The sequence below is a fragment of the Trachemys scripta genome, chromosome 10 (genome assembly GCF_013100865.1).
Source record: "Trachemys scripta elegans isolate TJP31775 chromosome 10, CAS_Tse_1.0, whole genome shotgun sequence".
NCBI lineage: Eukaryota > Metazoa > Chordata > Testudines > Emydidae > Trachemys > Trachemys scripta.
Genome location: NC_048307.1, coordinates 22093665 through 22120992, shown reverse-complemented (window position 1 = coordinate 22120992; position 27328 = coordinate 22093665). Strand labels below are relative to the sequence as shown.

Sequence of the window (27328 nt, the reverse complement as noted above, 5' to 3'; positions counted from 1 at the left end):
CTCCACGCGCGGCCCCTGCCGCGGTACCTGGCTGAGCTGTGACCTCCGGCCCGCTGTCTGCACCCCAAAGCCCGGCCCTTGTGCTGCTGCCTGTGGCCCTGCGCTGACGCGGTCCCTGGCCTGTGGGCTCTCGGGGAAGCCGCCGAGTTATTGGGCGACCTGCATTTGGCTCTCTCCTCTGCAGGCCCGGGGTTGTCCGTTTATCTCTAAAATGACGGTTCTCCTTGGAACTGGTCGCTGAGTCTCTTAAAAAGGCTGCGAGACCGAGGGTGGCTCTCAGGGCCCTGCTGTCTAGCTCCCGTGCGGTGGGAGGTGGGATGGAGGTTCCCGAGATGATAACAGCTCTGTTCTCAGGGATGTTTTTAATGATTTCTTTATAGATTTTAAGGATCACCTAAATAAAGTGTATGAAGCCATCGAGGAAGCAGACTTTTTGGCTATTGATGGCGAATTTTCAGGTACAGTTAAGATTATTTTGTGAACGTCATAGATTTGGAATTAGGGGTGCTGGGGTGGTGCCATACCCCCTGACTTGAAGTGGTTTCCTTATATACGGGATTTACAGTTTAGTTCAAGGGCTCTCAGCATCCCTGCTATAAAAATTGTTTCAGCACCCCTTGTGAAGGGGGAGTATTAGCAAATGGGCTAACAGAGATCTGCTGTAATGAATCTGCAGCTACTTTGCTTATGGACTTCCCTTTGCTGTTAGGTGTAGTAACTGTCTTTAGAATTTTCTGTTGTTCTAAGATGCCTGAATAGGAAACTGAAATACTTAAAACAAAAGCGAGGTCAATGTTAAATTTAACACTGTACATATGGGTTATGTATTGCATAAGAGATGCCAACAGTCACTTGACAATATTTTTCACACTCCTGTTGGTTTGTCACTTCGTTGACTCTGGTTCTGGCTCCAGTAATGTGGCTTTAGACCCATCAACATCTGGTCATTGGTACCACATTCCATTCTATCAGGATTATTTATCTAACTGGTGAATGACACAAGTGAGGCTTTCATAGTTTTTCCTAGAACATGGCTTCGCTGCTAGCATGTTATTTTCTCTGAACTCACCAGATTGTTTATGTAGAATGACATAGATTAATTGGCTTTTGTTTAAAGAGGGATGTTCATCTGTAATGGAAGAGGTTTATTTTCAGTTGAGTGGTAACTTATACACATGTAATGTAATATTCTGTTAGTGACATAGTGGCAGACTTCTTAATAATTGTCATTTGTTGCTGCTCCTCACCCAGTGTCTTTAAATAGCTTTATTTTTATAAAAAGAACAGGAGTACTTGTGGCACCTTAGAGAGGTGCCACAAGTACTCCTGTTCTTTTTGCGGATACAGACTAACACGGTTGCTAATCTGAAACCTTTATTTTTATGTAATATGTCCTATATTTTTTTAGGAATCAGTGATGGGCCATCTGTTAGCACATTAACCAATGGCTTTGACACACCAGAAGAAAGGTATCAAAAACTTAAAAAGGTAAAACTTAAGAGTTAAAATGAAACTATTTAAGTATTTTGCCATCCTTGGTAGGAGGTGCAATGTATCTGAGACTAGAACAAACTGTTAGATTTGTTAGTAGTATATCAGTATGTCATAATAGGCATTATTCTGAGACAAATTAAGACTTTTGCTTCATTTTAAATAGTACTCATAGATTAAAAACTTGAATTCCAGCAGGAAAAATAGGCTAAATGTTTTTTAACTTTGCCTGTAGTCTAATATTTGGCTACTTATGGGATGTTGGCAGGGAAACAGTGGAGACAAGTAGGATTTTAAATTTACATTAGGTTAAAATAGTTACCCTTACTTCTGTGCTGCTGCTGGCATGGTGCTGCCTTCAGATCTGGGCGCCCAGCCAGCAGTCACTGCTCTCCACTCTGCCTTCAGAGCTGTGTGGTGGTATATGTACTTGTGTGTATGTTTGTGTAAATTACTACAGACACAAAGAAGGGGGACTCAATCAAATAAGCTTGAGAACCTTGTGCTAGACAAATAGTGGAAGGTGGGAATCTGATATCTGGCCTTGTACACAAGGGGAAGGGGAAGGGAGGAGGAAACCACACACCACCAAACAAGAACCCTTTGGGCAGCTGCCAGATGAAATGGGGGAAAAGAGAGGATTGCAACTTGGTGTTAGGGCTTGTTTAGATGAACAGTTAAGATGCAGCAAGCTGGGGTGTAAATCTACAGTGCTCTAGCATGTCCCACAATTATTGTCCATATGTACTTACTGCTGCACAATAACACAAAGTGCACTAGGGAATTTTTAGTGTGCAGCAGCAGCAAGGTCCACACAGACTGTCACTGCGTGGCATGCTGAAGCGCTGTAGATTTATACCCCCATTTGCCGTGCACTAACCTACCATATAGACATGCCTTTAGAAATGGTGTTGTGGCAACAGCTTACACTTAACAACTTTGACTATTGAAGCTGTAATAGGTATCCTTTTTTTCAAAATACTATTATCTTCTACTGGAAGTGCTTAAATTACTTCTCAGATCTTGGGGTTAGGTTGACTGTCAGTCATGAGAAGGAATATGCCAAAAGCTTTCAGTACTATTTAAAACTAAGATTATATCTCAGAAAGGGAAGGAAGCCTCTTCTTGTAAAATACTTGCTAAGCTTATGATCATGCATATTTGCAATTAGCTATAAAAGCTACTACATTTGTCCCTTTAAAGAGTCTGTTGGCCCCAACACTAGATTTTTAAAGCAAGAATTTACCAAACTTAAATCATATATCTGTATATTTTATCTGCTATTGTTAGAGGTTACAGTTAGGATTATTATAATTCAAGATATTAGAAGAATAGTTCTATTTTGCATTTTGTTTACTTTGTGGATTTTTTAGCTTTTTGTGTACAGTTTCACTGTCTCCGCCAGAGTAGTCTATCAGGCTCACGTCATGTGGGTTGTGTGAATAACAATGGAGAAGAGAAACAACTTTTGGAAAGATAGCTGTAACATTAGAAAAGCTGTCAGGAGATACTTGAGGCATGTACATCTTCAGAAACTACTTACTTGAAGTTGAACAGATCAAGTTGGTGGTGTCCCTTTTAATATAAATAAAAAAGAACTTGTTTCTAAAAAGCTGGGTTTAGTTCATACCTTTGCAATAATGGAAGCTGAAACAATATTGCCCTACTGCAGGAGAAACAAAGTGAAAATTTAGTCTATTCATTGTCCAAGCTGAATGAAGTGCAGAAAAAAATGCAAAAATGAAGAAAAGGTAAAAATGAAATGCTAAACTTCACTGTTATTGGTAAGAATAATTTTCTTTTTAAACATGAGTCTTACGTAGCTAAAGATCCTTTTTAAACTAAGGTATTATGCCAAGGCATTTTCACTCGAGGTAAAGCTAGTAGTGCCAATATGTATCGATGAGGTACAGATATCTGAGGTTCAGACAAATAACTTTTTCCCAGAGTGCCTCTCAGTTGCATTTCAAAATGTATTGTAACCATTATTCTCACTTGTTTTTCCTTTTCAGCATTCCATGGATTTCTTGCTTTTTCAGTTTGGCCTTTGTAGTTTTAAATATGACCACACAGAAGCTAAGTATGTTATTTCCTTGACTTATTCCTAACTTTTTTTATACTAGGTAATATTGATAAGCTCTATTTTGATTTGTAACTCTTATCTTTCACAGATACATAATGAAATCATTCAACTTCTATATTTTTCCAAAACCCTTCAATAGAAGTTCACCAGATGTCAAGTTTGTCTGTCAGGTTAGTGGAAAAACAGGTTTATATGTATTGCTACTGGAAAACTTTTCAAAATGATTTTTGGGAAAATTCTGTAGTGGTGTCAATTTTGGTTTGTCCCTCAAGCATTTTTGCCTATGTATAATTCATTCTTCATGGATTTTTTTTTTCCCCTCAGTGCATAGAGAAGGAAGCAAGTTTCAGTAAAAAAAAAAAAAAGTCTTAGTGGGACCATATTCTATAAATGAAGAAAACTAGGTTGAAAAATGAAGTAAAGGTCATGCCCCTTTTTAAACTCCTGCTGTTTAATACAGGTCTTCGTTTTTTTCTGGCGACTGAGGTGACTGTCTGAAGCTGACAATCAGATTTATGACATTATAAAGTATTTTCTTATCCAGCTTTTTTCTTGTTTTCTCTTCCTATCCATTCTTATTCTCTCCCTCTCTCTCTCTCTCATTGCTTCCCAAAGCTGTTGTGAGAATTTTTGGACTCATGAGATTTTGCCACATCAGTGCTTTCACTTGATTCCCATTCCCCCTCCACCTGTGGTCCCTCCCTCCCAACTCTTTCTCTCCTATGTCTTTATTTTTCTCCAGTCTCTCATCCATATATCTTTAAAATATAATCAGTATTCCAAAGATTGAGATTCATAGCCAGTGCTAAGCAGTAAAGGAAAGCCAGCAGACATCATCAATGTATAGTCTCATGTTTTGTCCACCTGACTCTTTTCTAACAGTTGTTGAACCTTTGTGCCAGACCAAAGAGTGGTACAAGTCATGTGTAGCTTGGTAGAGCCCAGAATGCACTTCTCTTTTTATTACGGAAAGTTGCATATGTATTTAAAAAAAATCTATATAGTAATAGATACATATGTAGAAAGCTTTACGCTCCTTTCCACCCTTATTACCATTATATTGTGCTTTGCCTGTGGTAGAAACTACTGCCTTGCTTGTTTCCATGTTGCCCTGGATATCAGGAATCTCATTGCCAAAATGGCTCCTGTAGATGCATTTGTAAGGTTTTTGTTTGAAAGAGTACACTTTTAAACAATCCTGAGCTTCACTTGGCTCTCTGGGCAAACTAAAATCATGACTCTGTAGCTTCTAACTAAAATCAAAATGGTACATAGCTTCAAAGTGGCTTTTTTATTATAATTTAAACAGTGTACTACATATTAATTGGTGTTATGGTGGGTTTGATGTTAAGGTTTTGGGATGTATGGTTATCCATAGTGCGCAAGCCATAGATTATCTGTTACGCGCAAGTAAGTGACAAAATACTGATGGAAAGATTTAATTATAAATGACTTGTTCTGCTTCATTAAACTTCATCTTTTAATAAACTATTTCATTGCACAGACTAACTTTCTTGAGTTCACTAACCTAATACTTTGACAAAGAAAAAAGTTAGTATAGGTCTTTTTAAAACAAATATGTTTGAGGAAAATATCTGGGTTGTTTTTTAATTGACCTTTGAAATTTCAGTGGTGTAGAATCAGTCACAAAGCTGTTCTTTTTTTCAGAGTTCAAGTATAGACTTTTTAGCAAACCAAGGATTTGATTTTAATAAAGTTTTTCGCAATGGTAAGCTTTCTTTATTTTATAACCAGTTTTTATAGACTATCTTTCTTTTCCTCCATTTCCTGTTTAAAACCAAAGGCAAAACATGTACATTTTGACCTTTTGGTAAAGTTGCTAAGGTCATAGCTTATTTGGTGTTTTAATAATGCAAATGAAGTTCTATACAGTGTTTGTGGGGGGGGAGGAGGGAAAGTGACTATGTCCATCTACATTTTCTTAGAAACAGGTGAATGCCTACTTGTCTAAGCATAGTTTAGTGATGATAGTTTTACAGTGTGACAAGCTAGAAAATGCCATTGTTCCAGCAGTAAAACCTATAGGAAAGTTCTTTTGGAAAGATTACAACTTTGGTTTGTGTTTACCCACTAAAAAACAAAGGACTAGATAATTGTGATACTTAATATGACAGTGCCAGAGTCATTTGACTTGTTCCTCAATTTAGGAACCTATATATTGCCGCACTTCTGCTCAACACTTCCCTATTTCAGCAGGTTTCGTAAGGTAATTAGTACCTGCAGGGCTCTGATGTTTTGCAAATCTTTTCTGTGAGATGCATAGCAACTACTTCAAAGCTCCTTGACATCCATAACCATCTGTGGCCTTGAGTTAAACTATATCCATATGGGTAGATCCCTATTCCTTATTTATTTGCTTTGTGGTAGCACTCAGAAGCCCCAGTATCAACAATTTGAAGGCCCATCAAATTCGGTGAGGTTCTGTGCAGAAATAGGGGTCTGCCTGTGAGGATCAGATTGCAGGAGCAGGGCCTAAAGTGCTTGTGACTCATTTAGACTTGAAGGTGCCAGCTGCTTTGGCTGTCTCAAAAGAAATCCATTGCAACTAGAGATAAGGAAAGGGAGGCTTAGAAGAAATATTTGAGGGATACAGATTTTTTTTTCTTTTCAGTTTTTAGGGTGTAACATGACCAGGGTAGTGACTAAGCCTCTCTGAGCTGTGCAATATTTGCTTGCTTTTAATGATAAAATCTGTACAATGTTTTTCTTAGGAATTCCATATTTAAATCAGGAAGAGGAAAAACAATTACGGGAGCAGTATGATGAAAAACGTTCTCAGGCAAATGGTGCAGGGACCCTATCGTACATTTCCCCTAATGCCACAAAGTGTCCTGTGACTATTCCTGAGGATCAGAAAAAATTCATTGAGAGAGTGGTGTAAGTGGAAATATAAAAATAAAATCATGTCATCCTAATGTGTGCGCACTGTTCTTTATGTGGTAGTCCTCCATTCTGAAGTTGCCTAAAAACTTGAAGTTTCCAGTGTTCTGATTCTAAATTTGTCAGTCTTAACAAAATGTTCTTTTGAATGAGAGGGTTTAAGTCTGGGAAACTTCTGTTCCTTTTAATCAGGGTTTTTTGCTGCTTATCTGCAACTTTCAGTAATCTGTCTTCAGCTACATCAAGGGTACTCAAGTTGTTAGTTACATTTTTGACTCTTGACGGTAGTGTCAGTTTTCCAAAATCTCTGCTAAAGTTTAATCCAATTCTTAGTTTTTGATCTTGAATGGAAAATAATGGCCATGTATGTTCTGGCCCTCAAATATGAAGGCATTTAAGTCTACCCTTGGTTTCTGTTTTAGATTTCTTAATCACTCAAGATTTCATATTTATCACTATACTAATGTCTCTAAAAATGAAAAAAAAAATACATATACACACACACACACACATGTAAAAAATAATAAACGTCTTAAATATTCCATTAATCCTTCTTATAAAAGATTTGCCTTGCCTTTTGGCATATATCACTAAATGTTTTTGTGACAATAGTATTGTATTAGTAAAAGCAAAAAATAACCTGTTTAATCTATTTCCTCCAGGGAGCAAATAGAAGATTTGATACAGAATGAAGAAAACAAGAGTTTGCAGTTGGAGCCATGCACAGGGTGAGTTTCTAAAAATAAACACTAGTTCTCTGGTAAACAGAGAACTCTGAACTGTCTTCTATATAAGAAATTAGGTTTTACCTACTAGCCAGCTATATCGGGGGAGGGAGAAGCCTCTTTCTGCAGATAGTGTCAACAAATTTATCCCTTCTTTTTGGCAAGTCATTCTCATCAGAAAGGCAGATATATGTACAATAAGACGTAAATCACTTTATCCTTGGAAAATTAAACTAGTGTTTAGCCCTTTAAATGCCCTTTAAAATACTATGTGATAACACCATGAGCTGTTTTATGTTCACTGCATGAATTTTTAACATAAATTTGTCTTTGACTTTGAAATATTTATATACGAGAACCATTAATAACATTACTCTTTTCTGCTTTTAAAGATTTCAGAGGAAACTAATTTATCAGACCTTGAGCTGGAAGTAAGTTACTAGTGTTAACCTCTTACCTTACCTACTGTATATCTGTGCTGTTTTTAACATGAAAAAATCTGGATAAAAAGCTGATCTATGCTAAATCTCATATCCATTATATTTAGATTGTTTCTCTTCTTAAGCAGTCTTGTAATAGGGCTAAACTGAACTAATGCTTACAAGCGTGGAGTTCTTAGGGGTTCATTAGAATCCTTTTTTTTTTTAATTGAGCATATTTCTATTCTACCACTTATAATTATTAAAATACATTGTACTGTTCAATTTACAACTAACAGATTAGAGTGATTATGTAATAACATGCGACTCTTAACGTACAGTGTGCAGTTATTGCAAACAACTGTAGAGCAGGAATGTATTCCTGCATAGATAGTGGGATTAATTTGAACGATAAATAGTTCTATAGGGCGTTATATTTACGGGTGATATTGTGGGAGATTGTTTCAAGTTGGCAGTAGTTCTTTAAATCCTGTTTTTAGAGGCTGTTCTTAGCTAAAATTGATTTGTGCTGATTCTCATCTTTAGAAGTAAATTGTATTTTAAAAATAGATAAAAAAGCTATTGAAGAAGCCATTTGAGTAATGGAGATGAGATGAGGTCTTTAAGCTGTTTAACAAATATATTTTCACAATGTTTTCCTTACCATTTTTGTTGAACATGAGTAAGTTACTCTAAAATACTTGTTTGGGTATCTGCACATTGAAATAATGGGATTTTGCATTTTTTATCATTGTGGCAGATTTTTTTAACAGCTTTGCCTACACTCCACAGCGAGCCCTCATTGTGCAGTGTGAATTTGAAGTACTTGTGGCACCTTAGAGACTAACATATTTATTTGGGCATAAGCTTTTGATGAAGTAGGTTTTAGCCCACGAAAGCTTATGCCCAAATAAATCTGTTATTCTCTAAGGTGCCACAAGTACTCCTCATTCTTTTTGCTGATACAGACTAACACGGCTACCACTCTGAAACATGTGGAATTTGCGTGTATGTGCATTCCTGAATGGATAACTTAGTAACTGCTTTTTTGAATAAGTTTCTTTCTGAAAAAATGCACAAGCAGTACCTTAACCCAACATCAGATTACACAGATTGATTTAATTGCACTGAAGTCAAGAAGTTGAGTTAGAGTTCTCTCAGCAACAGTTCAGCTATCTGCATAGTATATTAAGAAACTAACACTAATTGTTGAAATTCTTGAGATACACAAGAAGGCCAAATTATTGAATACCTTGGTACTTTGAATTTGCCAACTTCATTTTGGTTAAAAGCTGCCTTAATAGTTTTTGCATTTAATATTAAGCCTGTCGGTAACCTTACTACGAGTTGTGTAGCTATGAAAATTAGTCTAGTTGAAGATGGAGCTGCGGTATACTAACTGCCAAATTAGTCATAAACTATAGTTTACCTTTCACTGTTTGCTGTAGGTATCCAAAAGGTATCCATGTTGAAACTCTGGAGACAGAGAAGGTAATTAATTGACTAACAACATACTGTCTTAGATGCTTGTTCTGTGTAAGGGAAATCTCAGTCCTAATGAAATTTCATGCTACTTGACCTCTAAATTTGCCTGCTGAAGCATTGTTATGCAAACTTTTAAACTTTCATTAAACTATGATAAAATACTTTTGAATAACCTTAGTGGCTTGACTTTAAAATCCATGAGGTATAAATACAAATATGACATATTTATATTAAAAGTGTGTGAGTGAAAACTATAATGGCTATCTAACATTCAGTACATTGAGAGTATGAAGTTTTGGTCAGCTAATTGGTTTGATAACAGAACAATAATTGCAGCAGATATTCAGCATTAACTTTTTCCCAAAGAGCTAGGTAAACAATATGAATCCCAAATCACCTGAAAATACTGGATTAAAACCCCCCCCTGAAATATAGGGAAACTTAGTATGATAAATGTTTTCATTCCAACCAAAAAGCATATTTCCCTTAGGATTCATTATGTGAGTAGGTTCAGCTCAGATAGCCTTGTTAAAATTATAAGCCCCTTGAAAAAAATTAGCTTATAAAAGAAATACTGTAATATTAATAGGTAAACTGTTGCAGCTAAACTCTGAGTATAACCGATGCAATTTAGCTTTGTTTGCAGTAGAAATTTAGATAGCAAATTGTGATTGGTTCATGTATTAGTGTTGGGATTCTGTTTTAGTTTCTCAATTTTTTTGTCAAGCTATTCCTGGAATAATTTACTTATGCCATTACTGCTTTCAGAAGGAAAGATACATTGTCATTAGCAAGGTAGATGAAGAAGAGCGCAAAAGAAGAGAACAGCAGAAACAAGCAAAAGAACAGGTAAAATTTTTAGTATCCTTGTTTGTTCTTTCTTAAGGTAAAGAAAACGCTGTTCATTTTAATTGAAATGTTGGAATTGGGGAAGAGACCTGACTGACTTGACTTCCACATGCTTATGACACTGAAATTTCCCCACCTCTCAACTCCAGTGTCCTGCCTCTTGCATTGGTGATATCTGATCCTTCAGAGGAAGGAAAAATCAGGGATATGCTTGACTAAGTAAGCAGTGCTGTGCATGATGGAAGTGGAGGGGGATAATATTTGTACCTGCTCACTGTGACTCTCTGCTGATGTCATGGAGCATATTACCTTTATCTTAGCAAGCATAGCTAGAAGATATTTATCATTACTCGTCTCTTAAAAACTTGCTACAGTATTTGAAAACCTTCAGTAGTAGCTAACTGCATTCTGAAAAGTGTTTCCTTGTACTATTTTCAAACTGAAGTGACACCGTGGAGCTAGCAAGGGATGTTAAGAGTAACAAGAAGGATTTCTACAGGTATGTTCGCAACAAGAAGGTCAAGAAAAGTATGGGCCCCTTATTGAATGGGAGAGGCAATCTAGTGACAGAGGATGTACTAAATGCTTTTTTTTGCCTCTGTCTTCACGAACAAGGTCAGCTCCCAGACTACTGCACTGGGCAGACCAATATGGGGAGGAGGTGACCAGGACTCTGGAGAAAGAAGTCGTTCAGGACTATTTAGAAAAGCTGGACAAGCACAAGTCCATGGGGCTGGATGCACTGCATCCGAGGGTGCTAAAGGAGTTGGCGGATGTGATTACAGAGCCATTGGCCATTATCTTTGGAAATTCATGGTGATTGGGAGAGGTCTTGGATGACTGGAAAAAGGCTAATGTAGTGCCCATCTTTTAAAAAGGGAAGGAGGAGGATCCGGGGAACTACAAGCCAGTCAGCCTCACCTAAGTCCCTGGAAAAATCATGGAGCAGGTCCCCAAGGAATCAATTTTGAAGCACTTAGAGGAGAGGAAAGTCAGCATGGATTCACCAAGGGCAAGTCATGCCTGACTAACCTAATTGCCTTCTTTCATGAGATAACTGGCTCTGTGGATGAGGGAAAAGCAGTGGATGTGTTATTCCTTGACTTTAGCAAAGCTTTTGATATGGTCTTCCACAGTATTCTTGCCAGCAAGTTAAAGTAGTATGGCCTGGATGAATGGACTGTAAGGTGGATAGAAAGCTAGCTAGATCATCGGGCTCAACAGGTAGCGATCAATGGGTCCATGTCTAGTTGGCAACCGGTATCAAGCGGTGTGCCCCAAAGGTTGGTGCTAGAGCCGGTTTTGTTCAATATCTTCATTAATGATCTGGAGGATGGTGTGGATTGCATCCTCAGCAGGTTTGCAGATGACCCTAAACTGGGAGGAGTGGTAGATATGCTGAAGGGTAAGGATAGGATACAGAGGGACCTAGACAAATTAAGATGATTGGGCCAAAAGAAATCTTTTTGAACCTCATCAGAAGTGCAGAGCCCTGCACTTAAGAAGGAAGAATCCCATGCACTGCTACGGACTAAGAACCGAATGGCTAGGTAGTAGTTCTGCAGAAAAGGACCTAGGGGTTACAGTGGACAAGAAGCTGGATATGAGTCAACAGTGTGCCCTTGTTGCCAAGAAGGCTAACGGCATTTTGGACTCTATAAGTAGGAGCATTGCCAGCAGATTGAGGGACATGATCATTCCCCTCTTTTCGGCATTGGTGAGGCCTCATCTGATGTATTGTGTCCAGTTTTGGGCCCCACACTACAAGAAGGATGTGGAAAAATTGTAGAGAGTCCTGCGGAGGGCAACAAAAATGATTAGGGGGCTGGAGCACATGACTTGTGAGGAGAGGCTGAGGGAACTGGGATTGTTTAGTCTGCGGAAGAGAAGAATGAGGGGGGATTTGATAGCTGCTTTCAACTACCTGCAAGGGGGTTCCAAAGAGGATGAATCTAGACTGTGCTCAGTGGTGGCAGATGATAGGTCAAGGAGTAATGGTCTCAAGTTGCAGTGGGGGAGGTTTAGGTTGGATATTGTGAAAAAGTTTTTCCTTAAGAGGGTGGTGAAGCACTGGAATGGGTTACCTAGGGAGGCAGTGGAATCTCCTTCCTTAGAGGTTTTTAAGGTCAGGCTTGACAAAGCCCTGGCTGGGATGATTTAGTTGGGGATTGGTCCTGCTTTGAACAACGGGTTGGACTAGATTACCTCCTGAGGTCCCTTCCAACCCTGATATTCTATAATTCTTATTTTCTTACTTTGACTTGGTGTCAAAAGCAAGGCCTGAGTTTTTTTTTTTTGTACCCCTCATAACATTAAGTACCTCAGTTATTCTTTTTAATGAAAATTAGAGAAGACTTTAATAGCTGTCTGTTTCAGTCTTTCCAGGATAGTCCTGAAACTGGGCATACAGTTCCAGATGTATGGCTTGCCGTACTCAATTGCCTGCTTTAATGGATTTTTAGTGCTTGTAATTCTTTTCTTTGGGACATCAAATGGTTTTGTGCTACGAATTAATTGACTAGTCACAGTAGAACTTATCCAGCCATACCTACAGAGACTAAGGTTCCCCATAAATGTTAAAAAGTTTTCTTAGTTAGTAGCTCTTAAGGTGGATTAATAATGGATAAAGTAAGAAGTGTTTTTAGTATTGTCCTCTTACCATTAGAATGAGCATAAAGAGTGGGTTTCCAATGCTCAAACATCTTCCCTTGGACTTGCTCTCTATATCCTTATGTGAATCTACTCTACCAGATCTGCAGGTTATACATGTATGAAACATTTAAGCCTTAAATGCATTACTTACAATGACTGAGTAATTACATTTAAATAGAAGTCGTGTGATGCTTCTAAGTGAAGTTGGTGCACCACATTTGTACTGTAGTATGTTGTTGAAATAATACTTTTAATGTAAAAATATTCCTTACTGTACCCTAGCTCAATAAAAATGCATTGTTCTAAGAGCAATCAGAGGGCTACTACCTTGGTTCTGGCCACAGAAAGGAAGAAAGAAAAGGAAGAAAGACAAAATGCAATGAATGTGACTCATTTAGGCTGCAACTTCATTCACTTAACATATCTGGCAATGAGTCACACAGTGCAGATTCATTCTTTCCTTAATCATTCCCACTTTTGAGGGCTGCCGTCAGCCCTCCCCCTTTTCAAGTTGGTCCCAGTCCATTGTTGGGACCCCATCACCATTTCCTTGTATGGGGACTAAAGTGGGCTTGAAAAAAAACGGGGACTATACCTGATGTTTGGAGCCCCAGCCCCTCTTTTCTTAGGGGATTCCTTCCCCTAAATCCATTTCCAACTCCTGTTTATCAGGGAACTGTATCCCCTCTAATGAGTACCTGCACTGGACACCTGTTGCATGTATTACCTAAGTTGCAACATCTTGACCTAGCCTCCTTCCTTGCATCTCTTGGTCCCTCACCTGCTGTGGGAAGGTGATGGTGAAACATTCCTTTCCAGCTCCAAATGAAAAAAGCAACCAGCGCAAACCCACAGAAGATCATAAAATCCTGTCCTACTTTGATCCCATGGGTGGGAAGATGGGTGCTGCTGATCAGTGACTGAGAGTGCACATTCCTTCTGGTATGCATGGGGTATAAATACCTCCCTTCCCTGGTGCACATGGTCAGTCAGAGCCTCCATCTGGTCTGACCACTTTTCCCACCTTGGCTCTGCTCAGGTAAGTCTGTCTCCCTTTTCCCCCTCCCTTGTAACCCAGATGCAGCAGGGACATCTAATGGAGTCCTGTCCTCCTTTCCTCCAGCCCCAAAATGCACCTCATTCAGTTTTGCTGATTACATTATAGAATAATGTAGTAGCTTGTTGTATACAGCATGCAACTCACAGATCAGTATTTTGAACTAATGGTGTATAGGTTAGCAGTACTTCCAAATACCTTACAGACTGAGGTCTGAAATCAAGACAAATCTCTAAAATATCAAATGGTTGAGTCGTGAGATGTCTGTGTCTGTCTCTGGGGCCTGACAAAAGTCCTGAGTCTTCAGCAGAAAAATGCCAGGCACCCTTTATTGAATGCATGTTTCAGGATAAAAATTCAACCTGTTTTGAGCATGCGTTATTTGCTCATAAGTGGAAGGCCTCTTTGGCTTGATATTGAACACCCCTTTCTGACTCAGCTAAACACACTTTCAGTGTGACTTCTTTCACCTCCTGCCAACTCTCTGCTTTCCCTCTTGCAACTTTTACTGCTAAAGGAAGATTTTGAAAAGCATTCGATGGAGGCTTAACTCTGCTGTTACTGAAGTCAATTTTAAGTCTCATTGACTTCAGTGAGAGTAGAATTAAAGCAATAGTGAATTGTTTAAAAAAAACACCTCACCGCTTGTGTTTTTCCTTGGCAATGTAGGCATTGAAATGAGGTGGTAGAAGTTTTTTTTCACTCTTGCTCTAATAGCAAAAGCAAAGTTCATCAAATGGAAATGAACAAAAACATTTGATACTATTGAGCAGTTTTACTTTTAGCCCCATTGTTTGCAATACTATGTAAAAGTTTATAGTATCTGACTTAGACATTCCCAACAGTTTTCAGGCCAGCTTATGCCTATTTTATAGATGGGGATATATGGCACAAGTTGACTTGTCTTTATTTACACCATTAGAGAGACAGCGGATACCAGTGCCCTACTCTGACCACAATAATACTTCCACAAATATTTGCCTTTCCTAGGGTCTGATCTGATTATCATTTTATGAAGTATACAGAATGGGGGACCTTAATTTGAGTTGGAGTTGTGGGGATATTGTCTTGTTGTCACAATATACAGACATTGCTGTCAGTTATTTGCATTTATACTTCACTTAATGATACTTGAAATTTTGCAGGAAGAACTCAGTGATGCAGTGGGATTTTCCAGAGTCATTCATGCCATTGCTAATTCTGTAAGTTAACCAACACATTGTGGGTGGTTTTTTTTCCTTCTCATATATACCTTTAGTTTTCAGCTGAGGCCTGGCCTGACATGAGTAATTAACACTTGGAGGGAGGCCTCATTACTTGGCGGATAGGATTAGAGAGGTAAACAGATCATCAGGCTGAAAGCAGAACTTTTGTGCTAAATAAGATAAGTAAATAGGTCAGTAGGCTAAAAAAACAGAATGTCTGAGCAAGCTAAGGTAAGAGGGAGAACATCCAGGGAACCGTTTACTAGCAATGGACAAGATTAATTAGGAATGCAGAGAAGAGGTCAACCATCAACAATTTATGGACACAGCATGCTGCACAGGGATTGGCTTTTGCAAAGTAATCAAGCCAATACAAAAATGTCATGTATAGTAAATGCAATGAGATGTGTAAATGTATATGAAGGGAGAGGGTTTCTGTGTATGTTTGGAGGTGTGATATACCCTGCATTCACCTCCCTGTTTTTGTTTGATAAGCTCAGTGTAGCTTTGCTGTATGGCAAATAAAGGAACCTTAGTGATGAAATCTAGAGTCGAACTGAGTTTTTTTTAGATCCCAGAGAACTGGATGAAGTGTTCTGGATAAGCCGAGTGGAAAAGGTCTCAGGGAGTCCCAATGTAGTTAACAGTAAAAAGTTGATAATTCACATAGAGTATGAGGTCCATTACTACTAAATTGTACAAATAAGCAAATACTAATGAAGTATGACTTAAATGTATGTAACTTTAGAGCCCTGCGCGGATACAAAATTTATATCCTTGGGTCTAAAGTGCATATGTGCAGACCTGCTGTGCTCTATCAGGAACCACAACGGTGATAGCAACAGCATGTGGGGCTGCCGTATGGGAGTATGGAAGCTGCTCGCACACGCTAGTGTGACCGGGGCAGCTGCCGGTGAGCCTGGTGCCCGTCCCAGTGGCCAGGGCTGGGGATGGTATATCCATGCCAGAGGAGCTGCCTGGGTGGGGTGCTGGCTCCTGTGAACAGCAGCCCGACATGCTGTTACTTTTGTTGCTGTAGTTCTTAGTAGAGCCCTGCAGCTCCGTGGATATCCACATCCATGGATATAAATTTTGTATCCGTGCAGGGCTCTACTTGACGGATCACTACTTGACTTTAATTAAGATTTTTGGTTATGGCAATGCTTTGATATAAAATAAGTGTAGTGTATCCTTTTTTAAAAGTCTTTAGTAATATGAAATTTCACTACACCTATTTATTAGATCTTTTAAAAAGTGAATAATACCAATTTCTTATAGGAGCTAACAAGATTCTGAGTCATTTAATTTTTTTTCAAAAAGGACATAGCTCTTGTTTTGGCTGTAACCACAAGGTAAAAAGCATAACCACAGTAAGAAAAAGCTCAACAGGGTCTGCTTACTTTCCACCTAAATATTCAAAATAGGTTTTTAAATGGTTTTGCTATGGTCTCTAGAACAGGACTCATCGTGTTCGTACAGTGCCTGCCACAATAGTCCCCTCCCCTCTTCTTATTGCTACTGCCACTGTACAGATGATTATCAGATACTTGAACTGTAAAGACTATGCTTGTCATTCAGTATAGTAGTTTGAAGTTAAAATGTAATGAATTGAAAACTGAGCGAAACTGCACCAGAGCCTTTTCCGTAACCTATTTTGTATACAGTAGTTTGAAATGTCATTCACACATATAATGGACTCTTTCTTTAGGGCAAACTTGTTGTTGGACACAACATGCTACTGGATGTCATGCACACGATCCACCAGTTTTACTGTCCCCTACCTGAAGTAAGTGGCCTTGTCAGTCTTCAGGTAATTAGAAAATGTATCCTGAAATTTGAAGTAATTCATCTGAAATCTATTGTGGATGGAAACTTACTAGGGGGTGTTGAACAAACTAAAATAGAATCTTTAAAATGCTATTAGAAATCTGTTTGCTTTCTGGAGATACTGGCCCATAGTTCATTCAGTTTTCTTAAACCCTCTACTAGGGAGAGTTTGCAGTTAGGGCTGAAATTATCTCCATCATCAATTTGGTAACTGTATCTTTGAATGAAGTGCTGCAGTAAGAGATGCAATGAGAGATGCAAAGGAGGGGAATTTCCCACACCTAGCTATTCTTTTTAGTTGACAGATCTCAGGAGCCCTCCCAGATTGAAGTGTCAATAGAGGAGGTTTTGGAACAAACTGATAAATTCAACAGTAATTTGAAATCTCAGGACCGGATGGTAATCACCCAAGAATTCTGAAGGAACTCAAACGTGAAATTTTGAACAGAGCTGCTTACTATGATATATAAACTATTGCTTAAATTAGCCTCTACCAGAAGACTACCGGATGGCTAATGTAATGCTGATTTTTAAAAAAAGGCTCCAGAGGCCATCCTGACAATTACAGGCTTCTAAGCCTAACTTCAGTAGTACGCAAATTGGTTGAAACTATAGTAAGGAATAGAATGATCAGATACATAGATGAATACAATATGTTGAAGAGTCAATGAGGAAATCCTGCCTCACAAATCTATTCTAATTCTGGGTCAATTAGGGTGACTAGATAGGAAGTGTGGAAAAATTGGGGTGGGGGTAATAGGTGCCTATATAAGACAAAGCTCCAAATACCAGGACTGTTCCTATAAAATTGGGACATCTGGTCACCCTAGGGTCAACAAATGTGGACACGTATCCAATGGCTATAGTGTACTTGGACTTCCAGAAAGCCTTTGACAAGGTCTTTCACCAAAGACTCTTAAGCAAAGTAAACAGTCATAGGATGAGAGGAAAGATTCTGTCATTGATCAGTAACTCATTAAAAGGTAAGAAACAAAAGGTAGAAATAAATGTCAGATTTCACAGTGGAGAGAGATCAATAGTGGGGTCCTCCAAGGATCTATACTGGGAAAAGTGATGTTCAACATAGTCATGAATGATCTGGAAAAAGAGGTGAACAATGAGGTGGCAAAATTTGTAGCTGATACTAAGTTACTCAAGACGGTTAAGTCCAAAGCTGAGTGCAAAGAGTAGCGGGGATCTCACAAAATAGGGTGACTTGGCAACAAAATGGCAGATGGAATGCAATGTTGATAAATGCAAAATAATGCACATTGGAAAACATAATTCCAACTATACATACAAAATGATGGGGTCTAAAGTAGCTGTTGCCACTCAAGGAAAAGATCTTAGAGTCATTGTGCATAGTTCTCTGAAAACATCTGCTCAAAGTGGAGCAGCAGTTAAAGTGAGGATTCAGGGTATTAAATGTATGTTATTGAAACACGTAAGTTGAGTGCAAATAAAAATCAACTCGAGTATGTGACTTTATGTACTATAGTATTTCTAACTGTATCCCTCAATCACTTTTAAAAGCATTTGTTCTTTAAATTTTCAACCCATATATAATTGGGCATATGTCCTTATTGTCCTTGAGCTATTTTTAATTGAGACTTGAGTATAAAACTAGTAACCTTTATGAAGTGACTGTAATTGAAAACCTAGTCTGACTAAAGATATGTTACATTATCATGTTTAGCCTTTATAATCCCATATCACTAAGTATTTACAGTGCAGGAAAGCTAATTGGAAATGGCAGTTTCCTATGGAGCATGAATAAATCTGAAGAAGAGTATAATTATTGAAGGACAGAGTTGTCTTCAGTGATCAGGAGTTGCAATGCTCTATGGCAGTGGAAAATTTAAGTTGTAGGAAATCAAGTTTTAAGTTCAGTTTCAGAAAAAGGAAAACTAGGAAGTCAATTGTGTACTTGCAGCTCTTGGCCCTCAATGCTGCTTCAGCAATTAACTGGCTAATTAGGTGCATTATACTTGTTTCTTTTAAAATTCCTTACATTTTATGTCTTAACAAGGCCTCTAGCGTTAATGGAAGTGTTTTACTTTCCTCTGCTGTATTTTAAAAATAAAGTTCTCTTCTGTGATGTTTGCTAGAAGCTGAGTTGTGATATGGAGATGACATTATGAAATCTAATCCCAGAAGTTGGAGGATAAAATCAAATTGATTATAAGGATGGGAATTGCAGTACTGAAATATTGGAGTGGGAGGGTGTTCTGATTATTTAAGAAGTCCTAATCTACTAGCCTGGCCTTTGTTTGTGCTAGGTGGGTAAGGATACAGTACTAGTCTTTGAGGAAGCAAGAGACTGGCTGGAGAGGGGTCACTTGTGTCCTGTACAGGCATCATAAACTTTGAGGCTTTTTCAGGTGAGGCTGTATGTGAGACTTGGCTATTAGATGTGGGAGAAGTGGGTTGAGGCTTGTTTGAACTATGTTGGCACATAGGCAAATAGGGAGTCACTTGCTCAAGAAACCATCTTTAGTCAGGGGTGTAACATGGCCTTCTTGGTTATTAAAGTGCAAGTGAGGTGCTGTCACTGCTTCTGAAGTCCTCAGATTTTTGGTCAATGTAGTTATGGTGTAGGCTGATTCTTTACCTACTCCTACAAATGATCAAGAGTCTGCACCTTTCGATGCTGTTGAGTCATTCAGAAGTTGTCACTTGCAGCTTGCGTTAGCCCTCTTTCCCTGTGAAAATAGGGAGATCCAAAATCCAAGGCCATCATTAAGGCATTTCGGCTTCTGTTATAGAAGAAGGTTGGCAGCTGAGAGAGAAGGGGCAGAGTCAATTAGGACTTGTATTTGTGGTGGGGATTTTCAGACATTGGGAAGAGTGAGTAGTGACTGATTATCTGGGGATCACCCTTGTAACTTTGTAACTTTGGGTGCCTTAATGCTGTGCTGCTATGGCTCAGAGCCCTGACACTAGTAGCCAGCCGACAAACAAAGACTCAGCCTGGCCTCCACCAGTTTAATTACTCCTTGCAGGGTGACTCCAAGAGCCCTTCTGGTCCTGAGCCTCTCCACATTTGTCTAACCTGAGTTCTAAACCACCAGACACTGGGACTCTTCCCTTCTGGTTTGTCACCCCCAAAAGTGTGGAAACAGTCCTCAGTTATCAGCTCACTTTAGCAGACACTCCTCACAGTTTGCACACCAGAGACCTGCTTGGGATAAAAATAAACAACATTTATTTAATAAAATAATCTCAGACTCAAAGATGAAATAGTAAGGAAAAAGCAAACAAGGAATATAAACATAAAGATGCAACTTCATGCTTTACGTTTCTATATTAGATAAATTCCTTTTTCTAATACAAACTTACCTATTGCCTTTGAACAGTTTCCCAGCTTGCCCCCTAGCCTTAGGTGATGAGATCCTGTGTTCACAGGCAGCGCCCTCCACCCCATCCCTTCTGCTGTTGAGACTGTCCCTTAGTTCAGTGCTTTTCATTTCAAACCCCACCTTCCCTTTTAATATGGCTTGCAGTTTTTTCTGCCCTGACTATGGTAATTCATTGTTTCTCAGAACAGGGGAAATTCCCTTTTGATTTGGTAGCTGGGGTGTCTGTGTCTTCCCATTAACTGTAATGGTACATTATTTGACTTTTCCTGGGTTGTACGATGGATTGTTACTTGTCTGCTGTGAGATATATTTGAAGATGCATCTGAAGAAGTGAGGTTTTTACCCACGAAAGCTTATGCCCAAATAAATCTGTTAGTCTTTAAAGTGCCACCAGACTCCTTGTTGTTTTTGAAATTGTAGTACATATCATGAGCATAGTATTCTGTATACGTATATTCGTAATCAGTCTGTATACATATTTCAGATCATCAAGTTCAGAACATTACAGGTTTTCATAAAAGACCTTATTCAACATATTTTTGTACACAACATTGTATACAACCTGTGGATTCAGTTGCTTACTCTGTGAGATTCAGACCCACTGTTCTCTCCTTGGAGTGTCTGAGCCCTGATTGNTACCCACTGATACGGCGAGTAGTGAAGACGTACCCAAAGAGTGTAACCAAGTACATTTCGATCTTAAATAGAAAAGAATATAGTCATTGGATCTTACTTTAGAAATCTTAGTGGATAAAAGAGTTGGAACCTCTTGATTAATATCTATTTCAGGGTAGTAGAATGCCTTATGAATTTTATGCTGTTCGGATTTGATAGTAACAAAACTTTGTTTTGAATTTTAGGACCTAAGTGAGTTTAAGGAGTTAGCGGCATGTGTCTTTCCCAGGTAGGCTCATCTTCAAATTACAATTGAGCAGTTTTTTCACGGATATCAACTGTCAAATTCCAGCTATCTTCTTGGCTAAATTAAGCATAAAATTATGGTTGTGACTCGTATTACAATTTGCAGTGATTTAAGAACAATTTAGTTTAAAAAATAATCTTACTGTTTGCATTTTAATTCATATTTATGACATTGCTGATTGCATCGCCCTTGTCAGAATACTTCTTAGTCAAAGAGAAGCCTTTACAAAAAATTCTTTGTATGAAAATTATTTGCTATTAATGTTACTAGTTTCACCTTTTTATCAGGTTTAGTTTGTTGACTTTTTCTAGTGGACATAGCTCAGTTCTGATGCTCCCTGAAGATCTGTGTTAATGACTTTCAGCATCTTAATGTTGTTGTTTACCACTGAGTAAAACAAAATATCCTTGAGTATTTAGCAAAATTGTTTATAAAAGCAAAACACTTTATTCTTATCTCTTAAATTTCATTTTTAGACTATTGGATACTAAACTGATGGCAAGTACGCAACCTTTTAAGGTAACTTACAAATGTAAATAACTATAATCTTTTTGTGTGTGTTTTAAATGAGTACTGAAATACAAGTAATATTTTGCTAGAAGATAACCAATAATAGAATGTTTCATTTATAAATACTACCTCTGTTGTAGCAGGATGACTTCATACTGTTGTAAAAACTCTCATCTAACCCTTCTAAAACTACAGTAAATGAGCTTTAAAATAAATTATAATACTTTTTAAAATTCCATTCTTTCATGGTAAAAACTCTACTACATGGCTGGTCTTGAGCAGTTAGCTTTGGGTCCTGGACAAATGTAAAGTTCTTAATTGACTCTGCCGAAACTAATCTTCTACGATTTCTACTGAGAGTTAATACAAGAAAATGTTTTATGAATTATCCATCATGATTTTCCACGAATTCTGGGAGCCCCATTCCTGCAGTCCTTACTTGGGTAACTATCCTCTCAATCAATGGGATTTTTGCCTGAGTAGGACTTTGGGTTTTTGAGTCCCAGGTGCATCATTTTTGTTTATAGACTCATTTGACTGTTCAAATGTAATTTTAACGAGATTTTTTTAAATGTCAGTTGAACGGAGTATTCAGTTAAGTTCAATTTAATGCTGTGTTGTACCACAGTTGCTGGAATTTATATCCGTAATACTAAACTATTAATTTGAATGTAGGATTTCATCATGGCCAAATTCTATCTGTATAGTAAAATATAATTTTTTTAGGTATAGCTATAAGAATTGGTTTCCAATAGGCAACTAACCCTTCTCGTGTGTATGTGTGTGTGTGTGTATCACACACTAGGATAACAATTCAAAATGTTGCATAAATGGAAAAATATTTGTAGGACCAATATCTTAAAGGTAGTCTTAACTTTCTAGGCACACAAGCTCTTGCAGTACGTGTAGTAAAAAACTATTTAATTCATAATTATGAATAAGAAATATGGGCAGTTAGCTATATTTTTGTCCTGTTCTAAGTGGGCTGCAAATCTTAACTTCTGCATATGTTATGTATTAACTTGGTGTCCCCTTAATTCAAAAAGCACATTGCTTTTACTGTTTAAAATGTGGTTCTAATTAATGAGACTGATAGAATGGTTTTGCTTTGTGAATAACTGTTGTTGCATCCTGAATTGTCTGTCTTCTTGTGGACCTCTTCTTCAGGGGTAAAAGTAATTAAAATGACTTATCGGTACGCAGAGCGGCCGGGGTCCTGGGCAAAGCAGGTGGCGGGCAGCTCTGGGCTCCCAGAAGGGGCAGGGCCTCAGGTGGAGGGGGCAGGGCTGGGGCCAAAATCCCCCAGCCAGCCTTTCAGCGCTGCCAGGCTGGCACCACCCGGGGCTCCGGCAGTGATTTAAAGGGCCTGGGGCTTCGGCTGCTGACATGGTAGCAGCAGCGGCACCGGGAGCCCTGGGCCCTTTAAATTGCCGCCGGGACCCTTTTAAATTGCTGAGCCCCGGGGTAGCTGCCCCTTTTGCCCTCCCCCATCAGCGGCTCTGCCAGTATGGTCGGCACTTTCTTGCCGGTATGCTGGATCGGACCAGACCGGCTTACTTTCTGCTCTTCTCACATTCATGACAGCAAATATTAGGTCCTGCAAGTTGCTTGCTCATCTGGATGCTGAAGCCCTATAGTTTTGCAAACTCTCAGTCTTTAACTTTTAGAAGTTTCCAACTGGAAGGAAATGTTGCTTACATGTACTGCTGTTCTTCTGTGGCACATATATACTCCTTGCATACTGAGATCAGTCTGTGTGAAATTAAAAACGCTTCCTAAATATCACATACCAGTTAGAGGAATGAATGGCTAGGCTAATGATCATTCTGCAAAACTTTCCTGTGTGCCCCAGGACTGAGTGAATTCTAAAGGCGAATGGTGACCTGATGAAGCAGGTGACTCTAGAGGTGCATACCTTGCAATAATAACTTCTGTAGCTTTTTTGGGAGGGGTGGGGGGCAAGGTCTTAATGAGTAAAAATAACTAATTATGTAGCAAGTATTTCAGTCTTGTGTTGAGCAGTACTGTTTGAATCCAAATAGATCTGAAGGCTTTTGTGACTTGTTATCAAAATATTAGTTTTCATGTTGGGTTTTGTGTTTAGCTCACATACTTCAGTGATATTTGCTTTGGAATTTTTACGGTACTTATAATTTTGGGTTTGGGGAGGGGGGGGATAGAAATAACATTATCATTTTTGTGTACATGCCTTGTGCATCTAATTGGGGTTTTTGGATGCCATGCAACAAATATTCTGAGCTTGACCACTGGGTTGAAAATTATTTGGCAGGTTCTTAATATAGTTTTTAAAGACAGTGGTACTTGTTTATCTTGTTTTTCAGCTCTGGTGGCTAAAACTTTGTTCTCAGAATAGGTCTGTCTGAGGTAGTGCTAGTGCAAGCCTTCCCACCCTATTCTACCCATGTAGCTTTACACTGGATGGATGGCCACTGTGAGTGAGGGTATTCCAGTCTGTGTTCTGTTTGGTTCTTGGCTTCTGGTGATTGTCTTGAAACATAAGAGTTAAACTCAAACCACAAAATTACTACATATATTGTAGATAGCTGAAGTTGTAGGATGATAGCGCAGCTGAGTAGGGAGAACTAAGTTCTACTGACTTAAAGTGGTTATCACCTTGAGCAAGTTGCTGCATGTTTCTCTCTTTGTACAATGGAGAGACTAATGGTGTTATAAATACAAAGTATTTAGTGACCCAAATAATGAATTAGACTAGATTGTCTTTTTATTTCAGATTTAAGAATCTTCGTGTAATGTGTCAGTGACTACTTTTGTTATATTGAATAAAGCTAGTCAACTAAGCTAATGTATAAGATTTGCTAACTCTAATAAATCAGACACCATATAACAGTGTAACTAAACTGTTAGTCTATTTCTATTGCTTGGCTACCCCATTAAGCAACAGTACACCTTGTTGTATATTCTTTACTATCTGTTTAAATAAAATCTCACCAGCTCAAGTACCAATATTTTTGGTTAGCTATATCCTTTCTGGGCAAGAGGTGCTCAGTTCTAATTCCATAACCTGCTGTAAACCTTGGTTTTTCTGAATTGCTGTTTGTGCTCCTTTTTCAGCAGGGGGCCAAATTTTAGATAAGAACTGTGACTCAATATTGATTTTTCTGTTTTTTTAGGGTTCCCACAGCCTAATTTGCTTTTGATAGAAATAGTGTAATTGTAACAATTATTTGCATGGAACCTTAAACTTGAGTTGGAACAAACTGTTCATTCCAAGACTTTAGAGTTTGGAACTGGATTGTGTATAGCTCTGTAGAGCACACAGGCCAGCGGTACTAAATCCCAATTGTTACCTCTAATCCATATGATTTCAATATATGGTAACATGCATTTGGCATTGATGTCCTCACATACTGTGCCTTATGTTTCTAGGAAATTATTAACAACACATCCCTTGCAGAACTGGAAAAGCGTTTAAAAGAGATTCCATTCAACCCTCCTGAAGTTGGTAAGGATGCATAAAAGCGTTTGTCCCATGGCCCTAAATTATGTGCTAGGTTTCCTCTTTCACAGAAAAGATTGATATGCTAATTGCTTGGTTTGGGATGTAAAATGGTCTCTTTCTAAATTAAATGGTATTTAAACTCCATTTAGTATTGGCAGTGGGTTACATATATGCAATACCATTTGTGATCATTATTCTTTGTGGTTTTAGGCATTATACTTCAGCTTTATTTTGAGTGAAGTAGAATAGTAATTCTTGAATGAACAGCTGTTCTGTCACTGTACTGATGGCATTTGTTCTGTAGCTTAGGTTTTGGTGAATAATTTCTGGGCTATGTCTCAAATTAAGCCAAGATGTAAGTACTTTACTCTAAAAGCTCTTATTTAATTAATTACCAGTAGTACTTAGCTGGACTCTTTGAAAAATACAGTAGTAACTAGATCCCATGCTAACTTTTAGAATGTAATTAAGTACTGTGGAGCTGTATCACTTTTTCTAAGGCAGTGGCATGAAAGAAGAGATGTTAAATGATCAGAAGGGACAGACTGGTTTTAACATTCTGGAATGGAGGGCACGAATTGCTGATATAGAAAGGGGAAAAACCATTGGGCAGCGTAACATGTTAAAAGGCAGGAGGAGAGGGTCTCTTGTCTTAAGCAGTACAGATGTTTGAATTACTCTGTTTAGCATTCTAAATATGCATAGCTAATACACTTAGTTTAATAAACTTGGGTGGCTTCAAGAAAGGAAATAGTAATCCGGAGGCTTTCTGACTTCTGTCTGTAATAATCATTCTATTAACCAACCGACAGGAGGTGCTGGTGCACACCACATAGTTTCCTACTTCCACATATGTACTTTTCACAATATATTCACTGTAGCCTCTTCGAACTTGGGGATGGGACAACTTGGCCTCTCCCTGGTGAACTCTTTTAGCTGATGTAGTACCAAATGACTGTATGAAATCATATTAATTTTGCTACTTGTTGGGTTCTGCATCAAAATTTGGTGGATACGTTAACATTAATCACTTGTAGTGAATGACTACTGTAAAGTTTGATATTGCCATAGACGTGGGTCAGATCTTTCAAGGCAAAGATGATTTAAAGTTATTGAAATACTTCTGTCAATTGTTCCATTTGTGGAGAAATGTGTTTGGGTATGCATTGTGACGTTAAAAGGACAACTTGATTTTAAACTCAGCTCAAACAGGTTAACTGAACCTGTTTGGTGGTAGTAACATTTTTTTCTTAGAAATATACTCTTTCGAGCGAGGACTGTTTTTGGCTGTGAAACATTGGCATACTTATGTGTTAGTGCTGTGTAACTTTTTTTGTAGATTTTTAAACTTCGTGTTAAGAATTTTGAGTCATGGTTAGACACTGGAAAAATACTAGATAAGGTAGTTTAGTCAGCTTATTTTGTTACATATAGGTAGGCTTCCTTTACATATGGCTAAAATACTATATTATTACACCTATTTATGTCCCTATTTTAAATATTGGGGTGTACTTCATAGCTATATTCATTCATCACTTTTGCTGCGGAAAAGACTCCTTAATTGTTGTAATGTGAATATTACTAAGCTTGACTTCCATTTCTACTGTGTGTGCTTAAGTTTGGTTTAAGCAGCTGTTTCTCTCCTCCTAGTCCCATTTCCCCTTCAAAAAAATTGCTTGAACTGTTCAGATGTCTCTCTACAGATTGGGAAATTAAGTATTAAAGGCTACACAATCCTAATGTTGGGGACTTGTGGGGTGGGAGTAAATTGACTGTCAAAGGGACTTAGGCTTTCTAAATATTTTAGGGCTAAACTTTTTAAAAGTATTTAGGTGCTTAAAAATGCAGTTAGGTACTTAGTGGGATTTTCGGAATGCCACAAGATACTTATTTGCATATTTAGACATTTAAGTATCTTTAAAAAATGTGGCCCTAAGTCACCTTTGGAAATAGGATTTAGATGCTGAAGTCACTTAGGCACTTTTGAAAAATTTTAGTCTGTTTGCTACCAGTGGAGTAAAAATTACATGCTGTACATGTCGTGTGTTGCAGAAGAATCCGAAGAAATAAGCTGATGACTAATCCTGTTCCCATTGTTTCAATGGAAGTTTGGCTGCTAAAGTGGCAGTATGGTCCAGAATGTCTCTGGGTGAGAAGGGCTATGAGAGTCTAGTGGTACAATTTTTGACTCAGTGGGAATAGGAATGGTTCCTAGAAGCCTTCTCCTGTCAATGAAGCTTTAAATTGCTTGTAATTTGTAAAACTTACTAGAATTATCCATAGTGCATTATGCACTTGCAGCAAATGTAAGTTTCCAGTTAAATATAACTTCCACTTCCATGGTACCCTTAGGTAAACATGA

General features: G+C 38.3%; 1 protein-coding gene across 1 annotated transcript in view; it reads left to right on the top strand.

Moving 5' to 3' along the window:
* Positions 1–380: 380 nt before the first annotated feature.
* The window catches only part of PARN (poly(A)-specific ribonuclease), a gene marked incomplete at its 5' end in the record, with an annotated part of 150712 nt that continues 123764 nt past the window's right edge, over positions 381–27328 (top strand). Inside the window, 15 exon segments of the mRNA XM_034783119.1 lie at positions 381–458; positions 1409–1488; positions 3504–3571; positions 3663–3744; positions 5243–5303; positions 6307–6472; positions 7138–7203; positions 7593–7631; positions 9068–9110; positions 9873–9953; positions 14808–14864; positions 16576–16653; positions 20914–20957; positions 21452–21494; positions 24894–24969. Coding sequence (XP_034639010.1) covers positions 381–458; positions 1409–1488; positions 3504–3571; positions 3663–3744; positions 5243–5303; positions 6307–6472; positions 7138–7203; positions 7593–7631; positions 9068–9110; positions 9873–9953; positions 14808–14864; positions 16576–16653; positions 20914–20957; positions 21452–21494; positions 24894–24969 — 1062 coding nt within the window.